This window comes from Microcaecilia unicolor, chromosome 7 (genome assembly GCF_901765095.1).
Source record: "Microcaecilia unicolor chromosome 7, aMicUni1.1, whole genome shotgun sequence".
Taxonomy (NCBI): domain Eukaryota; kingdom Metazoa; phylum Chordata; class Amphibia; order Gymnophiona; family Siphonopidae; genus Microcaecilia; species Microcaecilia unicolor.
The window spans coordinates 294,674,724-294,696,039 of NC_044037.1; the positions used below are offsets into that span (position 1 = coordinate 294,674,724).

General features: G+C 44.3%; 1 protein-coding gene across 1 annotated transcript in view; it reads right to left on the reverse strand.

The window, feature by feature from the left end:
• Positions 1 to 21,316, reverse strand: part of LOC115475146 (mitogen-activated protein kinase kinase kinase 2-like) — a 69,593-nt gene that overhangs the window by 38,871 nt on the left and 9,406 nt on the right. The window contains exons 3-4 of the mRNA XM_030210886.1: positions 17,387 to 17,427; positions 7,408 to 7,507 (exon numbers count right to left, since the gene is read on the reverse strand). Coding sequence (XP_030066746.1) covers positions 7,408 to 7,507; positions 17,387 to 17,427 — 141 coding nt within the window. The remainder of the gene's footprint in view (positions 1 to 7,407; positions 7,508 to 17,386; positions 17,428 to 21,316) is intronic.

Sequence of the window (21,316 nt, forward strand, 5' to 3'; positions counted from 1 at the left end):
TCTTCATGGTATATCCATCCAGTCTATTATAAGTACACTAGTAAAAAAGGGCCGTTTCGAAACGCAATGAAACGGGCGCTAGCAAGGGAAATCCCCACCCATCCTCCTTCCCTGCCGAGTTCCATGCCCCCCCTCCCTCCCTCCCAACCCCCCTCTGTCCCTCCTTCTCCCTCCCTCCCAGTTCAAGGCCCCCTTCACGCCCCTCCCACAGAGTTGACCCCCCCCCTTGGCGTTACTGCCTGGCCCCCCCGTGGCGCGACCCTCTGGACACCACCCTTTCCTCCGGAAAACCTCCCCCAAAGCCTCTGCGTACCTCTGCTGACGGAGACGAACTTCTCTTCTCGGCTGCAGGGCGTTCCTTGTTGAATGAGCATCTGTTGAAGTTTCTGTTTGTGCGTCTGATGTCAGACGCACGCACAGAGACTTGGACAGATACTCCTTCATCAAGGGGGTCCAGGGGGCAGTAACGCGTAGGGGGTGTGTTGCATTGGGAGGGAGGGGGGAGTGTGTAACTCGTTGTTAGGGGAGCGTGTTTCCCTACTCCTCCCTTGCCGTTGCGTTCATTTCGTTCACCAAAATTGTTCCGCCCTCGACGTCATCACGTTCGACGCGAGGGCGTGACAGAGAGACATGGTCAGTGGAGAGGCTTCACCACCACGAACTAACGAACCCTTCACGGCAGTGGGTGGAGCTTGGGGCTTCATTAGAACGTTGGGGTTGCGAATTATGTCCGGATGGGGCGTGGCTGAGGGCGGGTGTATGAGTGAGAGTGAGTGGTGCTGACAGGCTACAACAGTACAGGGCTTCAGTGTTTCCCTGCCACACAGTGAGCTTCAGAATTGGAGGTGAGAATTATTTATATAGACAAGTATTGCCGAAGGTCTATCAAATCCAGCATCCTGTTTCCAACAGTGGCCAATCCAGGTCACAAGTACCTGGCAAGATCCCAAAACAGTACTTATACTACAAATAAGCAGTGGATTTTCCCCATTTTAATAATGGTCAATGGACTTTTCCTTTAGGAAGCCATCCAAACCTTTTTAAACCCTGCTAACTGCTTTTACTACATTCTCTGGCAACGAATTCCAGAGTATAATTGCACGTTGAGTGAAGAAATACTTTCTCCAATTTGTTTCAGGATATTCACAATGAATGTGTGTGAGAAGTGTGCATACAAATGAGGAAGTGCATGCAAATCTCTCATGCATATTCACTGTGGATATCCTTGACTATATATATATATTTTTTTCTTTTAACTTTTACCAACATAGCTGCACCTTTCTATATCTTCTAGTGTCTCTGATGGAAGGACTATACACAATTATTGTAACATATTAGCCACCAAATCCTCCTAAGAATTCAGACTGACTGGGTGTCTCAAGGAGCAGGTCGAAAACCACAGACCTACAAAAAGAACCCTCATTCACTAAACGATACTACAGTGGTTCTTAACCTATGTGTCATGACACAAATGTCTCACAAAACACAAGAAGTATGTCACACTACCAGAACCCTCATCCACACTCTTATCACCTCTCGCTTAGACTATCGCAACTAGCTTCTCACAGGTCTCCCACTTAGCCATCTCTCTTCTCTTCAATCTGTTCAAAATTCTGCTGCACGACTAATATTCTGCCAGTGTCGTTATGCTCATATTAGCCCTCTCCTCAAGTCACTTCACTGGCTTCCTATCCGTTTCCGCATACAGTTCAAACTCCTCTTATTGACCTATAAGTGCATTCACTGTGCAGCTCCTCAGTACCTCTCCACTCTCATCTCTCCCTACGTTCCTCTCTCCCTACGTTCCTCCCCGGGAACTCCGTTCACTGGGTAAATCTCTCTTATCTGCACCCTTCTCCACTGCTAACTCCAGACTCCGTTCCTTTTATCTTGCTGCACCATATGCCTGGAATAGACTTCCTGAGCCTGTACGTCAAGCTCAATCTCTGGCTATCTTCAAATCTAAGCTAAAAGCCCACCTTTTTGATGCTGCTTTTAACTCCTAACCCTTATTCACTTCTTCAGAACCCTTATTTTATCATCCTCACTTTAATATTCCCTTATCTCTTGTTTGTCCTGTTTGTCTGTCATAATTAGATTGTAAGCTCTGTCGAGCAGGGACTGTCTCTATGTTGAAGTGTACAGCGCTGTGTACGTCTAGTAGCGCTCTAGAAATTATAAGTAGTAGTAGTAAGTTGAGTGACTACAAGAATGCATACTGCACCTTTAGTTGATTTTTTGTAAACAGTTTTGAATACTGCTACTGGCATATTATCAGTGTTGTACTACTAACTGTACTGTGAGGTGATCATATTCGCCAGTTGACTTTTTTTTTTTGTTACATTTGTACCCTGCGCTTTCCCACTCATGGCAGGCTCAATGCGGCTTACATATTGTATACAGGTACTTATTTGTACCTGGGGCAATGGAGGGTTGTGACTTGCCCAGAGTCACAAGGAGCTGGCTGTGCCTGAAGTGGGAATCGTGGTGGATTTTCAATCTCAGAACAATTTAGCCTATGGGATTGAACTTCAAAATTCAGTGGTGATGTATTTTGTAAACAATTCATTGCACACACAAAAACTGAGCATGTGCAAGGTGCCAGCAGCAGTGGCTCAGGGCAGTGCTGCCAACTGCTGAGCTTGATAGGAGTTCTGGTCACAGGAAGAGGTAGTCTTCAGCTGTCATGGATTGGGGACCCCTGTCAGCTAAGATATTTATATTTTTGGAGAAGGCAAATGGTGGGGGCAGAGAGAAATTTGTGCCCACCTACTTTGTGCTTATGCTTACCTAAAATGGTGGTCTGGCCATGCTACTGATTGCAGCAGTAAGAATATCTGGCTTATTTTGAGCACCAAATGAAGTTCATAGAGGAACTGCTTTAAGCTGTAACAATGTTGGACAGACCAGTAACATAGTAGATGACGGCAGAAAAAGACCTGCACGGTCCATCCAGTCTGCCCAACAAGATAAACTCATATGTGCTACTTTTTGTGTATACCCTTCTTTGATTGTACCTGTCCTCTTCAGGGCACAGACCGTATAAGTCTGCCCAGCACTATCCCCGCCTCCCAACCACCGGCTCTGGCACAGACCGTATAAGAAAGTGAGCAAAAAAGACCGAGCACAAAATAAATCAATAGAGTTTCGTTTCTATAGTCAAAAATGTTTATTCAAAAGACAAGCAACTCAACATATTTCACCAACAGACTGCTTCAGGGGTTATTATGACATATCAATAAATGATATAATTCTGCTTTCAGATAGGGAGTGGGAAGTGGACCAATGACTCCAGGGAAACAGGACTACGGTGGCAAAAGAAACAACCCCATTCACAGACTCGACACAGTACTGTGTTTCGGCCACAGGCCTGCCTCAGGAGTCTCAATCAATCCTTGAAGCTTGAAAAGTGAATGTAATATTGGGTAGTCTTGATAAAGACTATAACGATATAATTCAGATACTGCTCTTTTGTTTTGCAGTACATCCAAGCCTTTTACCACTGGTGTTTCACTGTTTTATAAGAAGTTTTAAAAAGATTGTGATTTGGGGGTATGCTTTAATGAGCAATTTTATATAACACTCCATCTAAGAAGTTTATAATGTTTGTCAAAAATATGATACACAAATTATTAAAGGGTTTTTTTTTGTTATAGTACTACAGTATTATTATAGTGTGTTAGTTTTTAGTTACAAGCATTTTATTGCCTGCATTGGTACATGCTCACTTCAGCAAAATGGAGAAGTACCTGAAGGAGGAGCCTGTAGGGTGGGAGGAAATAAGGAATATAGAGGGAAAGATTCTGCACAGGGAGGAGGGGGGAGATGCAGGGAGGAGAGGGGATCGGAGAGGGTCGCCTCCTTTATTTTCTGACTTTGTCTAGCATTGGCCCTGTCCCCAGCTGAGAACATCCTCCAAAGGCAGCCTTAACTCCCTTCTACAAAGCTCTCCAATTGGCAACAGCATCCCTGAGATACAAACAACTAAGCATGCAAAGGGTGCCAGCATCGGTCGCTTAGGAACATTGATGCTGCCTGCCAAGCTTGGTAAAAGGGAGTTCTGGCCAACTTTGGAGGAAGTCTTTAGCTGACAGAGCTTGACGATCCCTCATTAAGCTAAAGCATTTATATTCTGAGGTGCAGGTAGGGCGGGGCAATGAAAATTTTGTGCCCATCCAAAATTGGCTGTCTGGCTACACCACTGGGATGGAGGCTTCCACTTTTGGCTCAGAGGATGGGGACAATTAGAACTTGCTTCCTGACAATATCTGCGCAATGCAAAGTTTTGCACAATTTCAGAAACATATAAAGGCATTTTTATTTAGAGAAGCTTTTAATTTAAAAATGTAAAAGTTTTTATATTAGAAACTCACACAGACTATAGCTTGGATAAGTAATTGCTGTTTGAGAAAGAGATGATATTTTAAGTCTTTGTCTTAATAGTATTGTTTATTTTATGGAATTACGTATGTAATCATTGTGAACCGTAAAGAGGATAGTGCTGTATACAAATGGTGAAAAACAAACATATTTCATGCAGACACTTGCTCTCTCAAGAAAAAGGTTTTACAGCAGGATTTAAAAGTTTAAGGAAGTCTGCAAAATCCTAAATTCTGTCATCTGTCCTTCCACATTGCACAGAATTGGTGAAAGAAAGTGAGCAGTGGAGTTCCTCAGGGGTCGGTGCTGGGGCCTATTCTATTTAATATATTTGTGAGAGATATAGATGATGGGTTGGAAGGAAGGAAGGAAAAGTTTGCCTTTTTGCGGATAACACGAAGATAGCCAATAGAGTGGATACCCAGGAGGGAGTAGAAATGAGAAGGGATCTCCAAAAGTTAGAAGAATGGTCGAGGGTCTGGCAGTTAAAATTTAATGTCAAGAAGTGTAGAGTGATGCACTTGGGGTACAGAGACCCAAAAGAGAGATACTGAATAGGAGGGGAGAGATTAGTAAGCTCGACTCAGGAGAGAGACCTTGGGGTGTTGGTGCAAGAAGATATAAAGGTGAAGAACAATGTGACAAGGCGACAGCTGTGACCAGAAGGATGCTAGAGCTGCATAGAGAGGGGTAAAACCAGCAGAAGAAAGGAGGTGTTGATGCCCCTCTACAAGTCGTTGGTGAGGCCCCACTTGGAGTATTGTGTTCAGTTTTGGAGGCAGTTATCTTGTTTAAGATGTAAAAAAACTGGAAGCAGTGCAAAGAAAAGCTACAAAAATGGTATGTGATTTGCATTGCAAGCCGTACAAGGAGAGACTTGCTGACCTGAACACATATACCTTGGAGGAAAGGAGAAACAGAGGTGACATGATACAGACGTTCAAATATTTGAAAGGTATTAATCCGCAAACAAACCTTTTCCGGAGACAGGAGGGGTGGTAGGGCACGAATTGAGGTTGAAGGGGGGAAGACTCAGGAGTAATGTCAGGAAGTATTTTTTCATGGAATGGGTGGTAGATACGTGGAATGCCCTCCCACGGGAGGTGGTAATGAAAACGGTAATGGAATTAAAACATGATTGGTATAATCACAAAGGAATCCTGTTTAGAAGGAATGGAGCTACAGAATTTCAGCGGAGATTGGGTGGCGACGTCGGTAATTGAGAAACAAAACGGGAGCTGGGCAGACTTCTACGGTCTATGCCCTGATCATGACTGAATTGACAGGGATGGGCTGGAGTGTAAATTTTAAGGGGCTTCAATGTTAGCTTCAGAACGTTTTGTACAAGAACAGTGCTGAGCAGACTTCTACAGTCTGTGCCTCGAAAACGGCAAGGACAAATCAAACTTGGGTATACATATAAAGTATCACATACCATGTAAAATGACTATCTTGTTGGGCAGACTGGATGGACTGTTCAGGTCTTTTTCTGCCGTTATTTACTATGTTACTATGTTTTACTATGTAATCCCCCATTTCCACAGGCTGAACAGAATTCTACCTTTCCCACACAGAAATCTGTGCAGTCTGCATTTGCAGCACAGATATTCCCCTTTCCTGCTGTCTCCATCCCCTCCCTCCTACACGCTTACTGCTCCATTGTAGCAAAGAAGAGGAACCGCTGCCCCGGCAAAGCCAAAACAGCAGTATGGAGGCCCATAAGGCTCAAAGAAACAATCAGGCTCAGGACGGTAAAGGAGCAGGAAGCATGGCTGGAAAAAAGGTGAAGTGTGGGAGGGGAGGGGTGGAAAAAAGGCTGATGGGAGACGGCTGGAAAAAGTCAATGGAGTATGGGAGACGGCCGGAAAAAGTCAATGGAGTATGGGAGACGGCTGGAAAAAGGTTAATGAGGTATATGTATGTGTACCCTGGGCAATGGTACACATACACCATTCTAGTGGTGGCAGTGGCGGTTGTAGTGCTAGAGGGGGAGTATTTCATGTCTGGGGGGAGATGCCATCCCTTATAATGGGGGAATTAAGTGTGCAAAAGTTTGAAAACTTTTCTTTTTTTTTTTTTGCACAGAATTCCACCAGGAGTAACAAAAAAGGGTATTTATACCCCAGACACAAAGACAGTCAGTCCTACAAGTAAACTGCAAAGGACAGATTCATAATGCTTTTACTAGCTAAGCAAAATTGGGGCTCCTAATTTTATAGAACTTATTTTACTAGGAGTGATCAACATAGAATCTGTCTCCTCACTGGATGCTTCCATGTTGGAGACCCGATGCTGTGCTTGATGGATCACTGGCCTTGTACAGCATAGCTGTTCTTATTTACTCTTTTGTTTTCATTTTTCTTCCCTATTTTGCACACTTATAATAATGTGGCTCAAAGTTCCACATTTTTTCTCTTTTCAAAATTCTTTGCCCAGGGACGCCGGGGGGGGGGGGGGGGGGGGGGGTGGAGGGCAGGCAAAATTCCCCAGGTCCAGCCTCCCGGGGGGGGGGGGGGGGGGGGGTGGCTGGTGCCGGCAAGCTTGTTCCGGTTCTGTCTCTCAGAAGGTAGTGGATGGCAGCCCAGGTGAGAGAGGAGCAGTCTTGTCCTGGGCCTGGCTATATGTCTCTTAGCGGCCCTGTCTTTTTGCCATAGATATTTGTACAAATAAACTCTCACGTCTTTCAATATATAAACTGCTTTGATTGTAACCGCAAAAAGCCGCTAGATCAAATCCCTTCCCCTTTCATGTAAACGCTTTGGGGGGGTTTTAATTCCAGAAAGCAGACACTTTCACCATATCTTCCATAACAGCAGAAATCTGAGAGGCCTACAACTACATAGTAAGATAGTAAATGATAGCAGATACAGTTTGCCCTATAAACTTAGAAGTGAATAATCAATAGAGAGACTGTATGCTTCAACCTCCTGAGTCTGGTGAACATATACAATTTGCACTGATTCAGATCCTGAAACTATCTGATCAAAATTGAAAGTAACTATCAGAATAAACTAACCAGCCAATTACCTCGTTATTGGAATAATGCAGGTCCATAGGCTGTCCAAAGGCCACCTTAGCTTTAGAAAGAAGGTCTTCAAGTCTAACTGGCCTGGAGAATTGCAGGATTCTACAATAAAAAATAAACCACAAAGTTACTTCCCAGCTATTGGTGAAGAGTTGCTTACCTGTAAACAAAGATTCTCCATAAATAGCATGATATGTTAAAAAACTAGGTGGGATGACATCATCCGATTACCATGAGACAGATGGTTGTTTAATACTACAGAAAAACCTGAAGTTTTTGATAACAGCATGGGGGTCCCTAAGCTGTCTCTTCTTTGTGACCAAACTCAGTTTCTCAGCTTACAGGTCAACTACTTAAGATGGTTGAAAGACAGACTCTGGGGACGATGTTCAAAAGTCCCCGTTAAAAACCGTGTTCATTTAGATCCACAGTAGAAGTTACGATTTTGAAATAGCAAGCGATGCCCAAAGGAATTCGCATGCAAATGAGATTCACATAAATTTAGCAAGCAGCTCAGTAGGGAAAGCAACTAGTCTGTGCAGAACAGTCTCTCAGTAACTGTCCATGTTTTGCGCATACCCAGGAATCCCGCTGCTGTATTCTCCCCTTTCCATAGGTACATAAGTATTGCCACACTGGGATAGACCAAAGGTCCATCAAGCCCAGCATCCTGTTTCCAACAGTGGCCAATCCAGGTCACAAATGCCTGGCAAGGTCCCAAAAATGTTCAATACATTTTATGCTGCTTATCCCAGAAATAAGAAGTGGATTTTCCCCAAGTCCATTTTAATAATGGTATATGGACTTATCCTTTAAGAAGTCGTCCAAATCTTTTTTAAACTCCCCTAAGCTGTTTTTACTACATTCTCTGGCAACAAATTCCACAGTTTAATTACACGTTGAGTGAAGAAAAATTTTCTATGATTCGTTTTAAAATTTACTACTTTGTAGCTTAATCACATACCTTCTAGTCCTAGTATTTTTGGAAAGAGTAAATCACTACTACTACTTATCATTTCTAAAGCGCTACTAGACGTACGCAGCGCTGTACACTTGAACATGAAGACAGTCCCTGCTCGACAGAGCTTACAATCTAATTAGGACAGACAAACAGGACAAACAAGAGATAAGGGAATATAAAGGTGAGGATGATAAAATAAGGGTTCTGAACAAGTGAATAAGGGTTAGGAGTTAAAAGCTGCATCAAAAAGGTGGGCTTTTAGCTTAGATTTGAAGATGGCCAGAGATGGCGCTTGACGTACCGGTTCAAGAAGTCTATTGCAGGCATATGGTGCAGCAAAGATAAAAGGAACGGAGTCTGGAGTTAGCAATGGAGGAGAAGGGTGCAGATAAGAGAGATTTAACCAGTGAACGGAGTTCCCGGGGAGGAATGTAGGGAGAGATGAGAGTGGAGAGATACTGAGGAGCTGCAGAGTGAATGCACTTATAGCATTTCACGTTTACCGGTTCCACTTCACTCATTATTTTACAGACCTCTATCCTATCTCCCTCAGCCATCTTTTCTCCAGGCTGAAGAGCCCTAGCCGCTTCAGCCTTTCCTCATAGGGAAGTCGTCCCATCCCCTTTATCATTTTTGTCGCCCTTCTCTGTACCTTTTCTAAATCCACTATATCTTTTTTGAGATGTGGCAACCAGAACTGAACACAACAGTCGAGGAGCAGCGCACCATGGACCGATACAAAGGCATTATAATGTCCTCATTTTTGTTTTCCATTCCTAATATCATCTAACATTCTATTTGCTTTTTTGGCCGCTGCAACACACTGAGCAGAGGGTTTTAATGTACCATCAATGACGACGACTAGATCCCTTTCTTGGTTGTTGACTCCTAACGTCGAACCTTGCATTACGTAGCTATAATTCGGGTTCCTCTTTCCCACATGCATCACTTTGCACTTACTCACATTAAGCAACATCTGCCATTTAGACACCCAGTCTCGTAAGGTCCTCTTGTAATTTTTCACAATCCTCTCGCGATTTAACAACTTTGAATAACTTTGTGTCGTCAGCAAATTTAATTACCTCACTAGTTACTCCCATCTCTAGATCATTTATAAATATGTTCAAAAGCAGCGGTCCCAGCACAGACCCCTGGGGAACCCCACTACCCTTCTCCATTGAGAATACTGACCATTTAACCCTACTCTCTGTTTTCTTTTAACCAGTTTTTAATCCACAAAGGACACTACCTCCTATCCCATGACTCTCCAATTTCTTCTGGATTCTTTCATGAGGTACTCTGTTAAACACCTTTTGAAAATCTAGATACACAATAATCGACCGGCTCACCTTTATCCACGTTTGTTCACCCCTTCAAAGAAATGTAATAGATTGGTGAGGCAAGATTCCCTTCACTACATCCATGTTGGCTTTGTCTCATTAATCCATGCTTTTGAATATGCTCTGTAATTTTTTTTTTTTTTTTTAATAATAGTCTCTACCATTTTACCCAGCACCAACGTCAGGCTCACTGGTCTAATTTCCCAGATCAACTCTGGAACCTTTTTTAAAAATCGGTATTACACTGGCCACCCTCCAATTTTCTGGTACCACGCTCGATTTTAAAGATAAATTACATATTACTAACAATAGTTCCGCAAGTTCATTTTTCAATTCTATCAGTACTCTGGGATGAATACCATCCGGTCCAAGAGATTTGCTACTCTTCAGTTTGCAGAACTGCCCCATTACATCCTCCAGGTTTATAGAGATTTCATTCAGTTTTCCCGACTTATCAGCTTTCAATACCATTTCTGGCACCGGTAACTCACCCAAATCTTCCTTGGTGAAGACCAAAGCAAGGAATTCATTTAATCTTTCTACCATGGCTTTTGTCTTCCCTGAGTGCCCTTCTTACCCCCCCCCCCCCCCCCCCCCCCCCCCCCCCAAACCGATTATTTTTCTGGCTTCTTGCTTTTAATATACCTAAAAAAAAAAAAACTTTTTACCTTCAACGTAATCTTTTTTTCAAAATCCTCTTTGCATTTGACTTGACATTCCTTATGCTGTTTCTTTTTATTTTCAGTCGGTTCCTTCTTCCATTTTCTGAAGGATTTTCTTTTAGCTCTAATAGCTTCCTTCACCTCACTTTTTAACCACACTGGCTGTCGTTTGGTCTTCCGTCCTCCTTTTTTAATATGCAGAATATATTTGGCCTGGGCTTCCAGGATGGTGTTTTTTAACAGCATCCACGCCTGATGTAAATTTTTGACCCTCGCAGTCGCTCCTCTAAGTTTTCTTTTCACCGTTCTTCTCATTTTATCATAGTCTCCTTTTTTAAATTTAAACGCTAACGTATTTGATTTCCTATGTATACTTACTTCAAAGCTAATATCAAATCCGATCACATTATGATCACTGTTATCAAGGGGCCCCAGCACCATCACCTCCCGCACCAGATCATGCGCTCCACTAAGGACTAGGTCTAGAATGTTTCCTTCTCTCACTGGCTCCTGTACCAGCTGCTCCATAAAGCTGTCTTTGATTTCATCAAGGAATTTTACTTACCTAGCGTGCCCCGATGTTACATTTACCCAGTCAATACCCCATTATTATTGTGTTGCCCAGTTTGTTTGCTTCCCTAATTTCCTTTAACATTTCTGCATCCGTCTGTTCATCCTGGCCAGGCGGACGGTAGTACACTCCTATCATTATCCTTTTCCCCTTTACACATGGAATTTCAATCCACAGTGATTCCAAGAAGTGTTTTGTTTCCTGCAGAATTTTCAATCTATGTGATTCAAGGCTCTCGTTAATATACAATGCTACCCCTCCACCAATTCGATCCTCCCTATCACTACGATATAATTTGTACCTCGGTTCAAAATCGAATCCATGACAGAACGTTGCCAACTAAGACAAGCTCTAGCCACATAAGAACTACAAACAGAAGCTTGACGTGTCAACGCGGACACCTGAAAGGTACGTTTTAAAGAGGCCTCTAGCTCTCTGTCTTGCATATCCTTAAGTGCCACACCACCTTCCACTGGAAGAGTAGTCGTTTTAGTGACCGCCGTCACCAGGGCATCCACCCTAGGTAGAGCAAACTGCTCTAAACGGTCCGCTGAAACCGGATACAGCCTGGCCATAGCCCTGGTTACTTTCAGTCCCCCATCCGGATCCGCCCACTGGGCCGAAATCAACTCTTCAATAGCTTCATGTACCGGAAAGTCCTTAGAAGGTCGTCTGGTACTAGCCATCTTGGGGTTAACCGCCTGAGAAGCCGCAACCTCAGGGTGCTCTATATTCAGGGCTTCCAGCGCCTGAGAGATAAGGAGGACAACTCCCCCTTATGGAAAATCCTCACGGCGGAAGAGTCCTCCGGTTGGTCAGTGAGGACACCGTCCTCCACGTCCTCTACCCCCGTCTGCTCCAAGAGAGCCACCACGGAGAAAGATGCAGGCGACCGTATGCAGGACCCCTCCTCAGACCCCAAAGAAAGCCTAGGCTTTTTAAGGGAGGAGAAATCCTCTGGGGGAAAACCCAAAATCTCTTAGTTAACCCCAGACCCCCTGAGAGAATCAAAGGCTGAAACTGTCGCAGCCACGTGAGGGGGGGGGGGGCAAGGCTCTTTTCAACAAAAACGCCTGATGGAGTAGCAAAATTAACTCTGGCGAATACCCCTCTCCTCCGCAACGGAGGAGGTCGCAGCCATGGCACCTGCACCACCGCCCACAGTGCCTGAAGCCCCCCCCCCCCCCCCCGACTCCCCTACCAATGGAGAAGATGCTTTGCCCAAAACCGCTACCGGAGCTGGCTCCGCGACTGATCGCAAAATGGCACAAGAATCGCCAGGCTCTGGGCAGGAAAGCACGCTCTCGGGGGCCCCACCACTCCGTCGAGTGCCGCCAAATCAGCACACCCCGTGCTGCAAAGGCCCGCCACCGAACGCCGTTTCCCGCATCGGGAACAGCGTTTTACCGCCTCCGCTGCCATCGTCCATCCCCGAACAGGAACCCAGCAGGACTTACCCCGGACCGGGAAAGCGCTGACAATTGAGCTGAAGGAAAAAAAAAAACTCTCTGACTCCACTTCGAGGCAGGCTCAGACAAGCAGGCAACAGAAAACTGGACTCGGACAGCAGTAACACAAACCTGCTCTCAGCAAAAACACACTTCCCTGTGCTTCTGTGTTTCTCTTTTAAATAAATTCTATGGTTCTCTCTTTTTTTTTTTTTTTTTTTAGTGAGGAGGCAGAAACAAACAGGGAAGGAAAGGAACAGCAAAAGCCTGTTCAGAGGGAATTTGAGGTGCAGCAGGGACCCAGAAACTGCGTATGCTGCCAAAGGGGACACCACCAGTCTGCCACCCCCCCCCCCCCCCCCGCTCAAACTGGCCACTGGCCCAGAAGCACCCGCAGAGGCCTTGGGCCCAGGAGCTGGAGAAAAAGCCGTCCACCACCTGCTGAGATAGAGACATACTGACTAAGGAAGGAGCTGGCCGTCTGGCATCACTGTCTTTAGTTTGTTTATCTCTATCTCCACCTGCTGGTAGGTAGACCTAACCCACTAGTTTCTGGATTCATCTGCTGCAAGTGACAAGGAAGTTACATTTACCCAGTCAATATCGGGGTAATTGAAATCACCCATTATCATTGTGTTGCCCAGCTTGTTAGCCTTCCTAATTTTTTTTTTTAATTTAAAGAAGTCTTTATTAGGCATTGATAAACAATAGAATACACATGTAACTCAATGCAAAACCAAGAAGTCTGGTATAAACGATGTACATAACTCTAGCATCCATAAGTTACCAATACAATATCAATGCTAGAACAGAAACTTATTATACTTCAACATTTATCCGTTTTTGTGATATATAAGCCACCCTTCCCCCCTGCAGTCCCTCCCCCCCCCCCCCCATCTATCCCCTACGTCCACCTAGCCTTCTTAGTTTTTGATAACATTTCTATATCTGTCTGTTCATCCTGGCCAGGCGGACAGTAGTACACTCCTATCACTATCTTTTTCCCCTTTACACATGGAATTTCAATTCCCAGCAGTACTTGCTGGCTCCACTGTCCCCCTGTCTCCTTTCCCCTGCAGTGCTCTGTCTCCACCATCCTCCTGCAGCTTCCCTGCCTTCCCTCAGGCTGCCCCTAATGATTTTTGCTTGGAAAACTCCTCCTTGCTGAAAGCCCCCCAGCTGACATTAGAGGGGCTTTCCCCCAGCTGACTGGCGACGTGCTTGTTTCTCTGCCCCCTCCCAGCTGACTTCATAAGGGCTTTCCCCTGTCCAATGGTTGCCTGCTTGTTTCTCCACCCAATTTGTTTCCCCATTGGAAAGAGAAAAGTCCTTGTTCCTTGCTCTCTGTAGCTCTAAAAAGGCAGGACCTGCCCCTTTTGTCATGCACTCGCAGCTAAGCACCTATGGCCCATGGTAGGAATGTGTATTGGTGGGCAGCTGTCTTGATATCATTGTGAGATCCTTTTCCATCTACAAAAGTGCCTGCAGTCCTGTATTGGATCTCAACTGAGAATCTCCAAAGATTTAGTGATGAGTTCCTGTAAAGGGGTAACATAGTAAAATAGTAGATGACGGCAGAAAAAGACCTGTATGGTCCATCCAGTCTGCCAAAGATAAACTCATATGTGCTACTTTATATGTATACCTGACCTGAAGTGACTGTCTTATAGCAGACTTTTTATCTTATCAGATTTAAATTAAAAGACACTCTCTCTCTCTGGGGATAAATGATGTATGTATGTGGCTTTAGTGTTAAGTGCTTGAAATAACAGTTTAAAATATGTAGCATGCCATGATACAGAGATTGTAAGCTCTTTGAGCAGGGACTGTCTTTCTTCTATGTTTGTGCAGCGCTGCATACGCCTTGTAGTGCTATAGAAATGTTAAATAGTAGTAGTAGATACAGAAATGTATTGTTAGGTTCATGTGAAGGCATTACTTGTCAATAAAGTCCAAATTTACATCCCAAATACACCAGGAGAAAAGACTCACTCATTGGCCTTCAATCTTACTCTTTGGAATGGGCCACCCTTGGCATCTCTGTACACTCTGGTCCAGAATCCCCTTTCCTCCCTACTCCTGCTCCATCCACGGCTTGTCCAACAACAACGTCTAACCATCACCTCACCATCTCTACAAAGGGAGACAAACCTGCAAGGTTTCTCCTTTTGACCTCTTCAGACTCATGCCCCATATCTCACCATCAGAGGGTCATTACTTTGTGGGTAAAGATTCTCTGAGGTAGGAAGCTTGAGAAACCTGAGAAGGTGCCCAGCCAGAAAATGCAAGTGAAGCTAAAGACTTTGACTTCTAATCCTCCAAATAATCCAATCTTATGTATTTTGAAGGCCTTATCTCATCTGTCACCTTAAGGAGTGGAAGAAATATCCTGAGATCCCCGAGCCCTCTTAGAAACACAGAAAAATGAAGACAGATAAAATCCATATGGCCTATCAGTCTGGCCATCCAAGCCATCTACTCTCTGCACTTGTCCCATGCTTTCTTGAATATAAAACTGTTTTCATCTACACCACTTCCACTGGGAGGCCATTCCACTAATTTACCACTCTTTCTGTGAGGTAGTATTACCTCAGGTTACTATTGACTCTATCCCCTTTCACCTCCCATCCTTTGCCCCCTCGTTCCAGAGCTTCCTTTCAATTAAAAGAGACTCGCCTCCTGCGCATTTATGCCACATAGGTATTTGTCTATCATATCTCCCCCTCCCACCATTCTTCCAAAATATACATATTGAGATCCTTAAGTCTATCCCTATACGTTTTATGACGAAGACCACTGACTATCTTAGTAGCCGCCTTCTGGACCGACTCCTTAATGTTTATATCTTATAACAAAAGTACAACATCTGGAGAAAAGGAACTGCCAGCAACTGAAAACTAGCAAAGCACAAAATCAGAGCACTGCTACTGCCCTGAAGCAACTTGAATAGCCCCCATAGATTGAAAAGCTAAACCTACACTAGCTCTAGAGGTACAGGGGGACAAAATTGACACCGTTCCTGCCCTTTCTGTGAGGAAACTATGGGCTACTACCATTGAAAATGAACAATCTTCCCTGCTACTACTACTACTACTACTTAACATTTCTTAACAATCTTCCCTGCTGAAGTTCTCATAGAGGGCAGCCGAAGCTATCCTCAAGGCTCCCCCTGTGCACCAGCTGAGGAAACGAATGCGCAGCAAGTAGCACACTGCCCCAAAGAGCAAGGTCAGCAGCTGCCGCATCAGTAGCCGCACTTCACTTTCTCTGCCAGAACTGCCATATCAGATTGAGAAGCAAACATGGTCACTGATAAAATTAATATACTGCAACTAAGGCAAAAGGCTAAAGCAGCTCACTATGAAGGTGCCCACTCTCAAGCTCCCTCAAGAGAGAATTGAACAGGTATGCAGTTAAACAGGCTTGCCTCTGAAGCCTTCCCAGATAGGGCTCTCATTTATTGATGACCACAGATTAAAAGCTCCCTCTTCTTTGAATCTTCTTAGGTGCTCTTTTTTGGGGGGTCAACTAACAAACAGGAAGGAAGGAAGTGGGGGGGGGGGAGGGGGTGGGACTCAGACTCCTCTGTGTAATTCTCCTAGGATGACCAACCACCTCTTATAACTCCACCTCCTTGCTCTACTGAGTTCCAGTTAACCAACTGGTTCAGAACCAGGCCTCACCACACCAGACCAAATGCAACATGAACTCCTGTTGTCCACCTGCTGGAGACAGAGAAATACTGAAGTGCTGGAGTTGCACAGTGTCCTTAGAGGGCACAGCACTTTGCTCTGTATTCTCTTTCACCACCTGCTAGTTGATAGGCATAACACCCAGGTTCTGGACTAGTCTGATGAGGGTATTGAAGAATGTTCCATTAAGCTCCTCCAAAAAAGTGACCTATATAATTTAACATACATTTTATATATTATACAGCCACATAATCATCAAAGTGATGTACAGACATTTTTTATATAAAACAATCAGCATTAAAATCACCATTAAAATCTATTACAGAATAAAATAAGCATTAGCAGAATAAAACCCACATAGAATCATCTTCCACATTAGACAGCTAATGTCTTCAACAGCTAAGTCTTAATCATAGATAGATAGATCTATCAAGAAGTTATGTACAACATTAGACAATCAAAACTTAAATGTCATGTAAACTCCTGATGCCAGTGTTTTGGTAAATGCACTACCTATCTCAAGGGAACCTGTAATCTCTTTCAAGATGGTATCTCAGTTTCATCAGTTAAATCCCAGCAGCCTTTCTTTAGGATGACCTCTAAAGAAAAGGCTTCTAGCAGATTTTTTTTTACAAATAATTTAAATACAAACCAAAAAGTTGAAGTGCACCACTTTTCTGGTTTCCACAAATAAAGAAATGTTTTATTGCATAGAAATAGTCTTTTATAAAACTATATGTCTAGAATTTGTGTAAAGTTATATCTGTGGCATGGATGAAGAAATTCATTGGGACAGTTTTCAAAGCAGAAGTACCATGAATACTTCCGTTCTGAAAATTCACCACAACCTATAAGGGAAAAGTACAAGCTAACTTTATACTTGTGGGGCAGTTTTAACATAATTTCTTTTGAGTTTAAAATTTTATTTTGTACACTGCACAAACAGTAAGGCAGTCAACAAGTATTTTTAAAATAAAATAAAAGTATAGCCGTACAGTTTAAAGCCAATAGTTCCCATGCCTGTCCTCGGGTTTTTCAGATATAAATAACTATAGTTGCCTGCAATGCCTGTGCTGTATACAACTATAAACTTCTATATATTCACTGTGGATATCCAATAACTCAAATTAGCTGGAGGTCTCTCAGGATGGGTTCAATAACTTCTGGTGTAAGAAAAATATTGCTAATGTTTCTGTTTTTCTGCTACTCTTCCTTTCTATCAAGAGTTCCCTTCAATGTTCCTCATTTTAGTCTAAAAACAACACTGCAACAGAAACATATTAAAGATTTCGTTTTCTCCTTCTTACCTCTTTTCACCCCGATGTTCAAATTTTACTCGAACATCATTCTGTAATAAAAAAAATAATAATTACATACTCGAAAAGGAACTAAAAAAAAGAAAAACACATTTACATACACCATCTCTCCTACTGTCATCCCCTCCATCTGTCACATCCTCAACCTCTCTCTCCACTGCAACTGTCCCTGACACCTTCAAGCACGCCGTCGTCGCACCACTCCTCAAAAAACCATCACTAGACCCAACCTGTCCTTCCAACTACCGCCCCATCTCCCTCCTACCCTTCCTCTCCAAGATACTTGAATGCGCTGTTCACAGCCACTGCCTTGATTGTCTCTCCTCTCATGCCATCCTCGAGCCGCTTCAATCCGGTTTTCACCCACTTCACTCGACAGAAACGGCACTCTAAAGTCTGTAATGACCTGCTCCTCGCCAAATCCAAAGGTCACTACTCCATCCTCATCCTCCTCGAGCTATCTGCTGCTTTCGACACTGTCAATCAATCTACTTCTTGCCACACTGTCCTCATTTGGGTTCCAGGGCTCCGTCCTCTCCTGGTTCTCCTCCTATCTCTCCCTCCGTACCTTCAGAGTATATTCTCATGGATCTTCCTCCACCCCCATCCCGCTCTCTGTTGGTGTTCCCCAAGAATCTGTCCTTGGACCCCCTTCTTTTTTCAATCTACACACCTCCTCCTTGGGCTCGCTGATCTCATCTCATGGTTTCCAATACCATCTTTATGCTGACGATACCCAGCTCTATCTCTCCACACCAGACATCACGGCGGAAACCCAGGCCAAAGTATCGGCCTGCCTATCTGACATTGTTGCCTGGATGTCCAACTGTCACCTGAAATTGAACATGGCAAAAACTGAACTCATTGTCTTTCCACCCAAAACCTCTTCTCCTCTCCCTCCACTCACTATTTCAGTTGCCAACACCCTCATCCTTCCCGTCTCATCTGCCGGCAACCTCGGAGTCATCTTCGACTCCTCCCTCTCCTTTTCTGCGCACATCCAGCAGACAGCCAAGACCTGTCGCTTCTTTCTCTATAACATCAGCAAAATTTGCCCGTTTCTCTCTGAGCACACCACCCAAACTCTCATCCACTCTCTCATTACCTCTCGCCTCGACTACTGCAATCTTCTACTCAATCATCTATCCCCCTCCAATCCGTTCAGAACTCAGCCGCGCGCCTTATCTTCCGCATGGACCAATATAACCACATTACCCCTCTCCTCAAGTCACTTCACTGGCTCCCGATCAGATACCGCATACAGTTCAAGATTCTCCTACTAACTTACAAATGCACTAAATCTGCAGCCCCTCATTACCTCTCTTCCCTCATCTCCCCGTACGTTCCTGCCTGTAACCTCCATTCACAGGACAAATCCCTCCTATCAGTACCTTTCTCCACTACCGCCAACTCCAGACTCCGCCCTTTCTGCCTCACCTCACCCTACGCTTGGAATAAACTTCCTGAACCCAAACACCAAGCCCCCTCCCTGCCCATCTTCAAATCCTTACTCAAAGCCCACCTCTTCACTCTAGCTTTCGGCACATAACCACTTGCCTCTATTCAGGAACCTAGACTGCCCCACTTGATTGACTGCATACTTGACCTTTAGATTGTAAGCTACTTTGAGCAGGGACTGTCCTTCTTTGTTAAAACTGTAGCACTTTAGAAATGTTAAGTAGTAGTAGTAGTAAGCAGGTGTTCTCCGAGGACAGCAGGCCCAGTATTCTCACATCTGGATGACGGAGCCCAGTGTGGACAATACCCAGCATATAACTATCAGAAAATTCTAGCAGCATCCTAGATGGTACAATATAACATTAAGATAGGTGTGGAGAGGGTTCATTCAAAAACTAACTTTATTCAGATGAGAGATTACCTCAAGAAATTGCTGTCTGGCTGGGAACATATGGAAGAAGTTGGAAAGCAGTGGGCAAAACTGAAAGGAGCTATTTTAAGGGCAACAAACCTTTTTGTAAGGAAAGCAAATAAAAGAGGAAAAGGAAAAATTAGGTCCTACCTGCTAATTTGCTTTCCCCTTCGGACCGGCCCAAAGGACTGGTAAGGTTCTGAACATATTCCAGCAGGTGGAGACTGAGAACACCAATTTTTGTGATAGCCAATAACAGCCCAGCTCAGTCCCTGTACGCCTCAGTATATCACAGTAACAAAGCAAGAAGAAAAAGAAAGAGAAAGAACAGAAGCTCTGTGCACCTATATACACATAGGAAATGCATGCTGGCAATCGACCAATGTAATAGAACTTACGCTTGGGTTTTTTTGTTTGTTTTTTTTTTAACTTTCCCCAACAGAAGACCACGAAGCAACCTCCAACGAGTGTACGGCAACAAAGAAAATAAAAATCGCCACCTGCAAAGGGAATCTAGGCCAGTCTGGAGGGACTACAGGAATGCAAATTAGCAGGTAGGACCTAATGGGGCTCATTTTCAAAGCACTTAGCCTTCCAAAGTTCCATAGAAACCTATGGAACTTTAGAAGGCTAAGTGCTTTGAAAATATGTCTCCAAATCTCCTTCCTTAATGTCCATCTGGACCAGCCCAGAAGATTGGTGGGAAATACCAAAGCAGTCAAATCAAGGGAGGGACCTAACAAGCCCCGCTGTCTTAACTCTCTGACCAAAAACCGCATCCTGATGTGCCAGCACATCCATTCTGTAATGCCAGACAAACGACTGCAATGAGGCCGCTTTCCAAATATCCACTGGAGAAACCAAAAAAGCTCTCCGCCCAGGATGCAGCCTGTCCTCTAGTAGAATGAGCTTTAATACCCTCTGGAACTCGTCTGCCATTGAGAATATAGGCCAAGCTAATTGCCTCCTTAATCCACCTGGACAATGTAGCCTTAGAAGCTGCTAAACCTTTACGACCAGCACTAAGCAAGACAAAAAAAAAAAAAAAAAAGTCAGATCAACGAAAGTCCTCCGTCCAATGTAAATACCCTGTGGACATCCAACTTATGCTCCTCCGACCCCCCTGGAAGCACAGAGGGCTGGAAGGAGCAACGACTGTTTAACAAGAAAGGATGACAACACTTTTGGAAGAAAGGACGGAACCGGATTCAACACTACCTGATCCGCTAGGAACTCCAAAGAGGGAGCTCGATAAGAAAGAGCCTGCAATTCTGATACGTGTCTCGGCGACGAAATGGCCACCAAAAACATCATTAGAATAAGGTCTTTAATAGTAATCGAAGACAGCGGCTCAAATGGAGGACGAACGAGAACCAAGAGGACCAAATTAAGATGCCAAGATGGAAAAGAAGGATGCAGGGTCAGGTGCAAAATATTCACAGCTCTGAAAAACCACCCCTCATCTGGGTGACTAGCCAAAGACTTGCCTTTCACATGCCCCTGAAAATACATCAATGTTACCAACTGCACTTTAAGGGAGGCTAACGTCAAACCTTACTGAAATCCATCCTGTAGAAAATCCAACACCTGTGGCAAGGAAGCATGCAAAGGGGCAATCTCCCGATCACAACACCATGCCTCAAAAATCATCCAAATCCGAACACACGCCAACAAGGTGGAGTGTCAGCGAGAACACAACATCGTACCAATCACCCTAGCAGAATAACCACGCTTCTTCAACCATGCCCTCTCAAGAGCTAGGCATGAGTATTGGACCCTGAGACAGAAGACCGACTGACTGGGGAATGAGAAGCTCGGGTGCCACCAGAAGACGCCCGAGATCTGCGTACCATGGATGCCTTGGCCAATCCGGAGCCATCAGGACTACCTGACCGGCATGTTGTTCCATGTACTAAATGACTCAACCTAAGAGAGGCCATGGCGGAAACACATACAGGAAACCCACTGGTCACAAGCGAAGCAGGGCAGCCAAGCCCTCCGAGTCCAGATCCTTCCTACGACTGAAGCAAAGCACCTTGGCATTCCCTTGG